The sequence below is a fragment of the Epinephelus lanceolatus genome, chromosome 21 (assembly GCF_041903045.1).
Source record: "Epinephelus lanceolatus isolate andai-2023 chromosome 21, ASM4190304v1, whole genome shotgun sequence".
In the NCBI taxonomy this organism is placed as follows: Eukaryota; Metazoa; Chordata; class Actinopteri; order Perciformes; family Serranidae; genus Epinephelus; species Epinephelus lanceolatus.
Window position 1 is genome coordinate 15,999,015 of NC_135754.1, and position 13,264 is coordinate 16,012,278.

Genomic DNA, 13,264 nt, shown 5'->3' on the forward strand with positions numbered 1-13,264 from the left:
TAATGTAAGACTCTTGGATGATTCTTCAGACGCCTTTGAGGGACAAACTGGAGCCAGTGATCTTTAACCTCAGCGTGTCCTTACATGAACAAAAACCTAAAGCAAGACGCTCCCTGCAGAACCTGGACTCGTACCCAATCCTCAGCCAGGAGCAGAAAGTCACCGAAAGAGCTGAGGTATGGAGTGATGCATTCACTGAACTCTCAGGTTGGGAATCTTTAGGCCTGATTCAATATTTTCTGATTCAAAGGGCTATGATGCCATTATAAAATGATTATTAATGCATCTTGATTCATCAAAATCTCTAATTTCCATACATTATTTATTTTTTCTCCCCCACCCCACTACACTTAAAAATACACTGAAGCACATGTATGTGATAGTCCCCGTTTAAGTTAAAAGGTATTATTATTTTGTCTGTTTCCTGCAGATTCACTTTCAGAAGGAGTGTGGTTCAGACAACAAATGTAGCAGCAACCTGCAGCTGACGGCCCAGTTTGGCGATGAACATGAAAATCCTTACCCCAGGTAAAGTTAAATTCTGAATAATGAAGCCCTCTTTGACCGATAAGGGTTTCTAAAGCTATTACAGAAAACTTTTTAATGAATGTCACAAGTAGCTTTTTGAGGGACGTTTGGGAAATGTGTTTATTTGCATGTCTCTGCAGTAAATATGAAGCTAGCAACAGCAGCTGGTTCACATAGCTTTGCATAAAGGCTGGAGAAAGGGATATAGCATGTTAGCCTATATATTGTATGTGTAATCCATATTGGACAGAGCACAGGCTAGCTGGTTCCCCTTGTTTCCAGTCTTTGTGCTAAGCTAAGCTCTCCTAGCTGTCATTGCCACATGCTTCCAACAGAAACAATACCTGGATATAGATAATGATGTAAATGTATCAATAATACAAAAAAAAAGATTGTTAAACAATGAGTAAAGAAATAATATCCGTCATGTTGTCCCTCTATCTTTGTGTCCAGGCAAGGGAAATTCCAGAAACTTCAGTTCAACAGCTCTGTAAAGATAATAGCGATGATGGTGGAGGTTACCAACTTACCTGCTCTAGGGAAGCTGGCTGAAGACGCCCACCAGGCCACGCTGAACATCACCATCCCTAATGCACTAAGTTACTCTGGCGTCAGGGCCTCGGTACGTCCACTGGAGGGCAGCAGACGACTGCGAGATGTCCACGCATTAACATTTCCTCATGCCATGTGTTGCATTGCACTGTTAATTCATTATGTTTGTGTGTCTTTGGAATTTAATCCTTTTGTTCACTTTCTTAATATTCTAATTGTGTGTTTAGGACCACGACATACAGTGCCGTTTGGATGACACAGTGATTTGTGAGCTGGGGAATCCACTTAAAGGCAACGAAAAGGTTCGTTCAAATTGATTTTCTCTCAGAGATGGTGAGTTTTTTCCTCTGCTGAGATGAGTTTGACACCTCTCATTCTCTTGCTTTCATCATCAGGTCGCACTAACCCTCAGGTTTGAGACCTCAGGGATCGATTTGTACACAGACGAGATTGAGTCCCAGCTGCTTCTGTCCACGTAAGAGCTTAACATCGATACATGATTGTATTGATATCAAAGGCTTGGGTTGCAGTTTTGATTCCACGGCATGGACAGATTATGCAAATATGCATAGGGCCCCATCACATCTCCGACACAGGAGCAAGACACACAGATTTTGTGGTGGTTTTGTGCCTCTTTGTGGTCATTTTTTTGTCTCCTTGTGGTTGTCTTATGCCGCTTTGAGGTACTTTTGTCTCTTTTAGTCATTTTGTGTCTCCCTGTGGTTGTTTTGTGTCTTTTTGTAGTCATTTGGGTCCCCTTTGAGGTAACTCTGTGTCTTACTGACTTAATTTGGGGTCTTTTTTTGGTCTTTTTGTATCACTTTGTAGTCTTTTCTTCTAGTAGTTGTTTTCTGTCTCTTGTAGTTGTTTTGTGTTTCTTTATGGTTGTTTTTTGTCTCCTTGTGGTTGTTTTGCATCTCTTTGTGGTCTTTTTGTGTCCCCTTGTGGTTGTTTTGTGTCTTCTTGTAGTCATTTAGGTCCCCTTTGAGATAACTCTGTGTCTTATTGATGTAATCTGGGGTCTTTTTTGGTGTTTTTGTATCACTTTGTTGTCATTTTGTGTCTTCTAGTAGTTGTTTTGTGTCTCTTGTAGTTGTTTTGTGTTTCTTTGTGGTTGTTTTGCATCTCTTTGAGGTCTTTCTGTGTCTCTGGTCATTTTATGTGTCCTTGTGGTTGTTTTGTGTATTTTTTTTAGTTGTTTGGTTCCCCTTTTAAAGCAGGGTTGGCAACCTGCGGCTCCAGACCCTCTCTGTTGGCTCCCTGTGTCTTTGACATATAATTATATGGAAATTAATGCAGTTATTTTTTAAAATTCAGATTTTCATTTGTCATTTTTGCAGGCCTGAAGAAATGATTGCCCTATACAACTGTAAAGATGTGTAGCCTATACATTAAATTAAAAAATGTTTTCACGTTTCTTCAATTAAAATGTGCATCATATGTCTACGACCTGGTGCCTTTCCCTCTAAATTTTGCTGAACTTCAGTAGTGGTTGCGAGCCTGGAGTCTCTAGCAAGGCTAGCTATGGATTCCAAATCCAAACAAGGGAAAGTCTTTTAATTTAATAGTGTGTGGACAAATTAATTTGCTTTCACCACAGACGCTGCAAAGTTATAGTAATAAATAATTGGAAAGAGCCCACTGCAGGATAGCCACTTTGTAGTAAATCATATAAATGAATCCTCGTTTAGACCTATTTGTAATGTTGATGGTCTGGTTTAGACTTAATTGGCTGTTAGTTTATTCAGATATGTTTTGCAGCTTTTCTTTTCTTTGCCAATAATGGCTCTTTTAACCTCCTGAGACCCTGTGTCCTCATATGAGGACATTGCATTTTGGGTTAACATGAGCTTATACTTCATTTTACTTAGCTTAGACCCGTTGTCCTCGTTCATGGACACTTTTTTGTGCCATCTAGTGGTAGTAAGAGCATAATACATTAATCCATGTAAAAGTCAGAAAGTCAGTCTGCAGCCGAACCCGACACAAAATTGGACAAAGTCCGAAACCTGAACAAATTTTATAATTGAAACTTGTTTATTTATGATTAATAATGTTTGTAGTTTGATATGGCATCAAATGGAAGTGCTGGAAATACTGCTATGGAAATACTCATTTGAAGACATTGGGATTTTATTATTGTCTCGTTTGAGGACATTGGGACTTAATTATTGTTGACAATGTTTACTTTTTTATACTCATTGGGTCCTATTGATCCAAAATAGCTAGGAGAAATTAAAAATGTATACCAAACAAAAGTTCAGGTCTCAGGAGGTTAAGGTTGCTGACCCTAGTTTTAAGGTAATCTTCTTTCTTATTAAGGTAATTTTGTGTCCTCTTGTGGTTATTTTGTGTCTCTTCCTGGTTAGTGTGCATTACTTTCCCATTGGACATTTTGCAAGGGGAGGCCAGGGGGCCCCCTGATAATTTGGGCCCCTGGGAAGGCCTGTTCATTAATCCATCCATGTTCTACAGTTTAGCATTTTGTAGCTGTTCTTATTAGTGATTTTTTTAAGTTTAATGTTTTAAGTGGCTCTAGTGGGTTCTGATATAATCACTAAATATTACTCTGGCCCACAATGTTGTAATAAGTGTTGTATCTCCAGTGTTAGTGAGCAGAGTGACCTGAAGCCTGTGCCTGTGGCCCTGCTGATTGAAAACACCATCAACCCCACCTTCTCCATGTGAGTCCCATTACCTAACATGACATTCTGTATATACAGTAAAGAGTGCAGAAATACAATAGTAGAGTACAGAGTACAATAATTCTTAACTGTCACCCCATTCAGAGCAAAACCGCTGGTGTCAACAGAATTTAGTGGGACGGTAATGGGCGAGTCAGCCATGGTCAACACCAGTGACGTTGGCAGTCTGGTGGAGTTCACCTTCGAAGTGAGTCACCTCCACCGCTCAGACTATATTAGACCTCCAGGACTGTATATTGCATCTATAATATGTGTGCTGCCCACATTTCCATCATCTCCACCCTGTCTTTGAAGCCCAAACTTTCATTCTTCAGAAGTTTAATATTGCGTGGGGAAGGAATTGTTATGTGCGCCATGGTTTGTGGTATAAGCATGACCAGGGGTGGATACTATTTAGGGGTTGCAAAGTCACAGTCAGGCCCTGACTGTTATTTCACACCATGTTGTTATGTCACACCATCTGTTTGATTTCTACTGAAGTTTCCTTTTTGTCTATGTTTTTTTTTTTACTACTAGGTGGACATGCTGGGACAGCCCCTGGGAGACATGGGGACTCTGGCTGTGGAGTTTGAGTGGCCCTTTGAGGTAGCCAACGGCAAGTGGCTGCTGTACCTGACGGAGATTGTTGTTAAAGGGCAATCGGAGACGGAATGTAACTCTGCTGAACGAGTTGTCAACATGCTTAACCTAACGGTAAGGCCCTTTTTGAGGCTTTGGTTTAGAGCCACAGTATGCTTCTTTTCCTCATGAGCCAACTGATATGTGTTGTAGGAAAAAGAGATGACCGTAATCAGACGTTGGTCAAAAAAGTGTGTCGGGTGCCTCTTGGAAAACAGGGAAAAACAGGATAAACAGGAAAGCAATCCAGGCACTCCAAAATAAAAGACAAAAATAGCTTATATCAACAAGGAAGGGGATAATAAAAGCCTTTATTGCAGTGGCTAAATCATTAAAGGAGCCAACATGTTTAAACCCCTGTAGGTCTTGTGCCCAAAATCTTTTCCCTTTTCATACAGATACTGAAGATGCAGACTGTGAATGGAAAATACACACAAATATTGCCAGTGATTCAGCTCGCTGTAAACCACATGAAAACATCTAGGGCTCATATTCAGGCCTTTGATATATGCCATGCCTTTCCCATCTAATCTTTCCTATTTCTGTGTACCGTCAACTATGCAAAAGCTGTTCTGCTCTTTCATTTTTTTTTGCAGCTTACTCCTGCCCACACCCAAGACATACGCACGTCCCAAAATTACTGAAAAGCCACCAACATGGTCACATATAAACAGAGAGGTACCTACTGGCTTTAATGAAAGCCTTGAACCTAAAACATTGTGTCTGCAGCCATGCTAGCATCTCCGTGAAGCTGGCACAGCAGCACTTTGAGCTAAATGCTAACGCTAGCAGCTCTCTCAGTGATAACATACTAGAATTTAACAGGTGCACTGTTCACTGTGTTCACCATCTTAGTGCAGCTTATGTCAACTACCAAGAAGAACAGTGATGCGCTATGATCCATCTCACACACAAACTAGCAGCGCAGCGCTGGATTGTACGTTTCTTACTGCGCTCATTTCATTCATTTCACAGACTGATTAGGTGTAGCATGTGCAACATATAGACCAATGTGGCACTGTAGACTGATTAACAGACAGATTAAAAAGAGAGGCAGCTCTGTGTCTCTCTGAGTGATGCTGGAGAACTTGTGAGTGAGTGTGCGGGGCAGAGCTGTACAGAGAGTGTCAGAGAGGAGAGATGAACACTGTTATGTAACTCAACTTGACCCTATATCGATATAAACAGAATTGTCTAAATTTACGTCGTGATTGAAAATATATTGTTTATTTTATCACCCACGGTTATTTACAGGTTAAAAGACGGTTCTGCTGTCGGTGTGACGGATGTTAACCGTAATGTTAATCGGATGTTAATCATACTGCGGGGCTTCTGCCCATGGATGTATTAAAAACCTGGATACACTGTTGGAGGTGTGACCCCGTTTATTCATATGAAAGTGCTCAGTAGCGCATGAAGAAAAAGTTGGATTTCTGCAGTATGAAATTACCCAGATGATCGGCGCTCCTGCATCATTGGGCCTACAGAGCAAGCGCACTACTTCTGGTTAAATGCTTCACTAACTTGAATGGACCTTTCAAATGTTATTGGACTGAATGGATTAAATCCTGATAGTGAAACGAGTAATACGATGTTAAAAAAATGTATTCACTAATCTACAGATGTCTCTTTCCCAATGTAACTCTATGGGAAAAAGTATTTTTGCACCCCATGGCATCATGTGACAGACTCAGGAGTGGTAATGCCACTGTTAGACCACTAACAAAATTGCCTTCAAAGCACTTCTTGGGGACCTGCTTCTGCCCACACGGCAAAATATGACAAGTAGTGATGAGACCACATTGTGTTGTGTTAGCTTGTTCTAACCAGGCAGAGAGAGCAAGAGGAGAGCCTCTCGTGGGGACGGTCGCTAGAATTGAACATTTTTTAATTTGTGACGACACCTCGGCGCGTCCAATAGCAGAGAAGAGTCTGAAGTAGACCCGGAAGCGGTCACCATGGAGCTGTAGCTCCTGAACGAGCCTGTACTCCCCAAATCCTGTCTTGCACGCCTTGCTCTCCTCTTGCTCTGCGCCCTACCCTGCGGTGGGCGCCACGAAAATCACACTCTGTGTCAAAGAGGCTTAACAGACTAACTGATTGGTGGCAATCAGCTGAATCGGGCCCTTTCTGGCTACTGTATGACAGCCGGATACAGTTAGTTAGGACATTCGGTAGCTTCTTGTATCTGTCATACGTACATTGATAGGTGTAACCGACAGCACAACAATCAGGGTCCTGATGGGCCTCTTTGCGTGGGCCTCCCAAGAGTCTAGGATTGCCACTGCTAATTAGCACTGAACACAAAGTACAGCTGAGGCTGATGGGAACAATGTTGCCATGCTGCTTGCATGGCTAACGACTGTGTGACAGTCAGTCTCAGTTTAATTCTGTTGGTTTTACTGCTCAGATACCTTTGGGTAATGTAACAGTGCACTTGATGAATTTCACTGAAGCAAGATGAAATGTGCTTTGCTGCCGTTGTGCTGTCCACAGGCTTGTTACGTGAGCTGTAATTCATCCTGACATGAGTGTAAACTGAAGCAGCCTGAGCAGTACGAGTAAATGTCAGTGGTAGAAAAGGGGTGTGAAAATGGCCTTAAAGCCAAACCACAGATGTTCAGAAATACATTTCGGAAAAAAACATGCGTCGTCGCCACTTAGACCTCACAGAGCCACAAATAGAAAGTCATAACGTGTGCGGCCTAGATATAGACAGTAAAAATGACAGTGCTATTCTGAGAAGAATTTAGTAATGTCTTTATCAAGACCAGTAATTACCGCGAGCTCTCTGATGTCATGTCTCTGTCTCATCTGCTTCCTTCTCCCATGTTCCCTTCTCCCTCTCTTGTCTTCCAGTTGTCAGAGAGCGGGCGAAAACGTACTAAACGACAGATCGTGGTGGATGATGTCGACGATACAACAAAGCCACATATTAATGAGCCACAGGCAGCCATCAAGCTGCTCACGCCTCGCAGAGAGACCTACCTGTTGGTAAGAAATGGATCTGCCACATGAAGCGCTCTGATCAAAGTCAGTAGGACTCACCCTTTGGGGATGACGTATATCCGTACCAAATGTCATGCAATCTTTCTGATTGTTGCAGAGATATTTCAGTCTGGTATCCTGACTGTGGCGTGGCTAGGACCCCATAACAACAGCCTACTTTAACTTCACATGTACTGAAGTAAACAGCATTATCACTGGGTACAGAAGTGAATCTTCTTCTGTACTGGCTGTCTCCCAGAACCTTGAATTCCTATATCAGTGTTACTTACTTTAAAGGGATAGTTCAGTTTTTTGAAGAGGGGTTGTATTAGGTACTGATCCATAGACAGTTTATTACATATATAATGTTAATGTGGAAAGAGTCTATGAAACTACATTTCTGAGTTTGATTTTAGATGACAAAATCTGCTGGAAACCTCAGATCACTTATGTAAGAACAAAGCTGGCAGAGCGCTACAGTTCTGGGGAAAACAAAGCACATACTGGACCATAAATCACTGCACATTCTGTATTCATAGCTTGTACTACCATGATTGAATTACTGTGTGGAAGTTTGGGCCAACACTTACAAAAACAACTTAGAACCATTATGCATCATCCAGAAGAGAGCAGTCAGGACAGTACACAATGTGGGGTACAGGGAACACATGAACACACTGTTTTTAAAGTCACATGCATTGAAATTTTTAGATCTGGTCAAATTTAAAACTGCAATGGTCATGTTTAAGTAACAGCTAAGAAGAGTCTGTGTATTTCAGTGTATGGGATGGACTTTTGGAATGGCCTGCATGATGAGTTGAAAACAAAGCACAAAAATTAATCAACTTATAAAACTATACAAAAAGATATTTTTGGCACAGATGAGGAAACGTTGTGTTAGGGGAGTGCATATTTATTTTATTACTTATTTATTCAATTGGGTGGTAAATAGACTGGGGATAGTTGTATATTAGCTGTGAATAAATTTGGGAATTTGTTGAAATAATATAGTTAAAAGAAGTGATGTAAGAAAAGTTCTACCTACTCCTCTTCAGACAGTTACTTTGTCATGCTTGTTTTTTTATGATGTTTTTTTCTTTATTTTGGTTTGAAATAAAGCCATTCATTCACATATAGTAGATGTCAGTTGGCACGCCCTCAGTTTGGAGAAGCAGACAGTAGTCCAGTATGGAAGCTAAGCAGTCTACTGTTGTGGTGGAGTCAGCAACAAAATTTATTTTAGCCACCTAAAAAAGTCCCACATAAAAAAAATAAAAATAAAATCTTTATCAGTTTAAGTGTATCCTATATTTAGAATATTTGGTAACACTTTACTTGAAGGTATCTACATAAGAGTGACATGACACTGTCATAACTACGACATGACACGGTTATGAACCTCTCATGAACATTATGTACATGTCATAAATGTTTATGACTGCTGTCATTAAATGTCATTCAGTTTTTGTGATGACAAGTTGACATTGTTTGGGTTGTCTTGATTATGACACCTTGACATTAATTAAAGTGACATTACCATTAGATGTCTTTGTCATAACAACTTGACATCAACAAAAAACGCACTCAAAAAGAGGTGCATTTTTTGTTGATGTCAAGTTGTCTTAATCAAGACAACCCAAACAATGTCAACTTGTCATTACAAAAACTGAATGACACTTAATGACATGTACATAATGTTTATGACAAGTTCATGACAGTGTCATGTCATAGTTATGACAGTGTCATGTCACCCTTATGTAGATACCTTCAAGTAAAGTGTATATTGTGAATATTTTAACTGCTTTACCTCAATGTCAGACAGAGTCCAACAAGAAAATGAAGCTGTTATAAATGCTCTTATAAATGCTGTTATAAAGCCAGACTCCATTGAGAAAAACAGCGATTTAACAATGCTGAACACAGATGCTGCTGGTCTACTTCTGCCTCAAATAGTTATTTTGTTTGTGTTACTGTGGCACTTTGGTGTTTAAAACAGTTAGTTCAGATTCACCAAAGACAGACAATGACACAGAATAAGTAACCTATCGAAGCTGGGGTAGACCAGCAGCTCCTGTGTTAAGCATACTAAAATGACTGTTTTTGTCAGTGGAGTCTGGTGGTTTGATGAGCGCATAGATTGGGAACTGAAGCTGCTAATAGCTTTCCTGTCCAAATTTGTGCTGTCTGACAGAAGGGTAAAGCAGTGAAAATATTCTCTTGAAGTTTTTTTTTAGGTTGGTCTTAAAAATATGTCTTGTGCTGATCCTCATCAACAGCACTACATTGTTTAGCTTCTGTCCAAACCCTCCAAACTGGGGGTGTGCCAACTGTCATCTACTGTATATAATACACTGACTGTGGATAAGTACCTAACACAACCCCACTTAAAAAAACCCAAATTATCCCTTTAAGGGCTAGACATTGATAGGAAATATGCCAAAGCAAAATGGTGTAATTTCCCCTGTTTGTTGACTTGTCTAACAGCTATCCTTTGTCACTGTGTGTTGAAGGAGTGCTCCAAGGGGACAGCTCGGTGCGTGACATTTAGCTGCCCGCTGTACAACGTGACGGACAAAGCTAAGATATACGTGCGGTCCCGTTTGTGGAACAGTACGATGCTAGAGGTCAGCTCATCAGCTACATACACAGACACATTATTTAAAAAAACTGTATTAAGTTGCCATGACTGAAAATGTTTTGACACTGCATGTGTGTGTGTGTTCCTGCAGGACTATCCCAATGCCCTGAGAATTATAGTCAGAGGTCAAGCCACACTAAAGCTCAATACAGATAAACCAACCATTAGGATGGAGAGAAAGACTGACATGGTGCGTGGTTATGATGATAATGGTGATAATGATTAATATGTAGGGCTGGGCAATAATGTTGTAACTGTCTTTTCCAGGTTTTAAAGGCTTTCATTACAGTAAAGTGACATCATTTTCTAAACATACTAGACTGTTCTAGATGTTCTATCATTTGCATTTACCCACATAGTCATTATCCACATTACTGATGATTATTTAGCAAGTATCGATATCATTAACAAAAGAAATATTGGGATATTTGATTTTCTCCATACTGCCCAGCCCTGTAATGATGGTAGTGATGATGATGGTGATAATTTTGACTTGACTCTCTCCACCTTCTTGTAGTTCACAGTAGAAATAGAGCCAGTGGAGAGGGAGGAGGCACCCTACGAGCTCCCGCTGTGGATCATCATCTCTGCAGCTGTAGCAGGAATTCTCCTGCTGGGAATAATCATTCTTATACTATGGAAGGTGAGACTACCAATCACCACTGCACTGATTACTCTCTTTCACATGCCGTATTTCAGACACAGACTCTGTCTGAATAGCTCTGAATATCTCCACATGTGCCATTTTTTACTCTCACCGAAGATCTTCTCTGGATTACGTGATAGCTGTTGACACATTCATCTGACTGATTTTTAAACCTCCATATCGAGCCTTTAGTTTAACCTTTGACTCACCCCCCCTTGCACCCTCCTCCACCCCCAGTGTGGCTTCTTCCAGCGAGCCAACAGGAGGGAGATGTATGAGGCCAAAGCCCAGAAGGCTGAGATGAAGATCCAGCCCTCTGAGACAGAGAGGCTGACTGAGGACTACTGAGGCCCCCAGGGGTCCCCCAACAGCACACACCAGTGGGGCTTTAGGGTAACGACACCCCTATGAATGGATTTTCTATGGATACTATTTATTAATCTTTTGGGGTGTGATTCGACTGTCTTTCCACTTAACTTTCTCTTTTATGTCCGCTTTTTGTATCTTCCTAACATCGCTTCAACTGCCCTTTCCGGCTAATACTCATGTTTGTCCTTCCTACTTTATCCGTCTTCTCCATTTTCCGCAGCGTGGGTTTATCTTCTACCTGCCTTGATTTTCCTCAGCCTATGAATCCTAAATGTCCTTCTCAACCCGTCATTAATCCCAGCTCCCCTGCTGTTTTGAGTGCATCCTCTTTAATGTCACCTCCCTCTCCTTCTCTCTCTTCCCCCACTAGCTTGGATTCTTCAAGCGAGCCGTCTACTACCGGATAATGCCAAAACACCAGGGGGTGAAAATTCGCAAGGCTGAGCGCTATCAGTTCAATCTGGGATTTCAGCCTGAGGAGCCACAGAAAAAGTATTGGATCACCAACTGGACAGAAATGCAGCATTACTACTACTGAGGCCTTTTACTTTGGGCCCTGAACCACTCAGCGTCACATTGGTTTGACACGGGCCATACAAAGAACAATGGGCTCGGTCCAGCCACATGGACTTTGCACTGCGTGGACCAACTGTGGATAGTGCATTCCTTTTTTTTTTTTTTTTTTTTTTTACTTTAAGTAGATTTCATCAATTTTTTTCAGTGCAATATACTGAACAGTTTGTTTCAGAGATTGTAATTTGTTAAGTATTTTTCATGAATGCAGTGTTTGAATCGGGGTTGCATTCAGGAGTAAATTGTAAATGGTTCTGATTACGGTGTTTGCATGTATGTTTCCATTTTTTTTTCCCTTTCTGAATCATCCAAGCAAAGTTGCTGGTCATTCATCATGCTAATTTCCACCATGTCTGTTTTCCTCTCTAATCAGAGGAGTGAGTCTATTGATCTTCTCTGTGATTGTGTTTGTCTTATCCTGCTCTGTCCCCAGGCATCACTTTGTGGTCGGCGGCTGTAGGCTATGTACGGGGTTTGAACCTACGTCAGTCTTTCAGGAGATTGTTTTTCAAACTGCACTAAGAATATGTTGACCAGCATCGAGCATCTTTATTTGAATATTACTGTTTGGCAAACATTACAAAAACTAGCATTTCTTATGGTTTTGGCACTGACCTCCAAAAAGTGTGTTTTACAGGCTACGTAGAAAAAATATTCCCCTGGTTTCAGGGAATAAATACAGAAAGGTACGGGAAAAAAGTGCCATTCATTGGTTAATAAGACATTTTATAGCCCAGCTTGATACGCTTTAATTTGCCCACATAAAACTCCATGCATAAGTCATCCAAGCACCCCTGCAACACATTGAAAAGCAATAGCTTCTTGTCTGTATGTAGATTTAGCCAACATATGTTGATGAGATGGTGGGAGCACACTTGATTATTATTTATTACACTGTCTTGTGTTATTACAGTAAAGAACGTATCTTTAAAAAATATCACAAACAGGGAGTCACGACACTGGAGTAAATAATACATGACGGTATATACTGTATGTCTGGAGACTGTAAGCTCTAGCATACATAGTTATGTTATGAATTGTACATAGTGACAAGTTACAGTGAACTGACTTATCTGAATGAATGGAAATGTCATTGGCCTTTGTCGTTCCTCTGTCCCGAAGCTTTGTATTTTTGTATGAGACAGTAAAATGACACTTGGATTGTTTCCAAGCCATTGTGGCCCCCATTGAGGTCAATCTGCAGCACTGAAAACAGACTGGACCAGGAGAGGACAGTCACTGAACAGTCTCTGATGGGACCAAGTGTTGCATTACCACTCTCGTCCGTGTTACCTGAGAGCCCGCAGGTTGTGACTGTGACAGAGGCTCCTTTGACTCTGTGAGTAAAGAGGGAAAGGCTGAAACCAATGCACAAACTCTGTTCTCTGTCCTGGTGGTTTTTCTTTTTTTACTGTGCAGTTTCAGTGTAATTAAATTGTTTTTACCAACCTTTACAGTTTATTTGCTTTTCATAATATATTGATGAAAACAAAGGCAACATTAATATTTAATGCCTTTGTTGGAGAAATGCAGAGGAAAGCAAAAGAAAGAAACAAAATCAGATATTCAAAAATGCAATTAATATTTTATATTAATTATATATATATTATATAGTGTGTCATAAAAAACATCATAGTATAGTATGTC

General features: G+C 40.6%; 1 protein-coding gene across 1 annotated transcript in view; it reads left to right on the forward strand.

Moving 5' to 3' along the window:
- Positions 1 to 11,592, forward strand: part of itga3b (integrin, alpha 3b) — a 41,873-nt gene extending 30,281 nt beyond the window's left edge. The window contains exons 13-26 of the mRNA XM_033612203.2: positions 30 to 176; positions 431 to 528; positions 982 to 1,150; positions 1,308 to 1,382; positions 1,476 to 1,555; positions 3,687 to 3,764; positions 3,870 to 3,972; positions 4,302 to 4,478; positions 7,263 to 7,397; positions 9,902 to 10,015; positions 10,121 to 10,219; positions 10,547 to 10,672; positions 10,913 to 11,068; positions 11,415 to 11,592. Of these exons, the coding sequence (XP_033468094.2) occupies positions 30 to 176; positions 431 to 528; positions 982 to 1,150; positions 1,308 to 1,382; positions 1,476 to 1,555; positions 3,687 to 3,764; positions 3,870 to 3,972; positions 4,302 to 4,478; positions 7,263 to 7,397; positions 9,902 to 10,015; positions 10,121 to 10,219; positions 10,547 to 10,672; positions 10,913 to 11,023 (1,512 nt within the window). The 3' untranslated portion in view covers positions 11,024 to 11,068; positions 11,415 to 11,592. The remainder of the gene's footprint in view (positions 1 to 29; positions 177 to 430; positions 529 to 981; positions 1,151 to 1,307; positions 1,383 to 1,475; positions 1,556 to 3,686; positions 3,765 to 3,869; positions 3,973 to 4,301; positions 4,479 to 7,262; positions 7,398 to 9,901; positions 10,016 to 10,120; positions 10,220 to 10,546; positions 10,673 to 10,912; positions 11,069 to 11,414) is intronic.
- Positions 11,593 to 13,264: the final 1,672 nt, after the last annotated feature.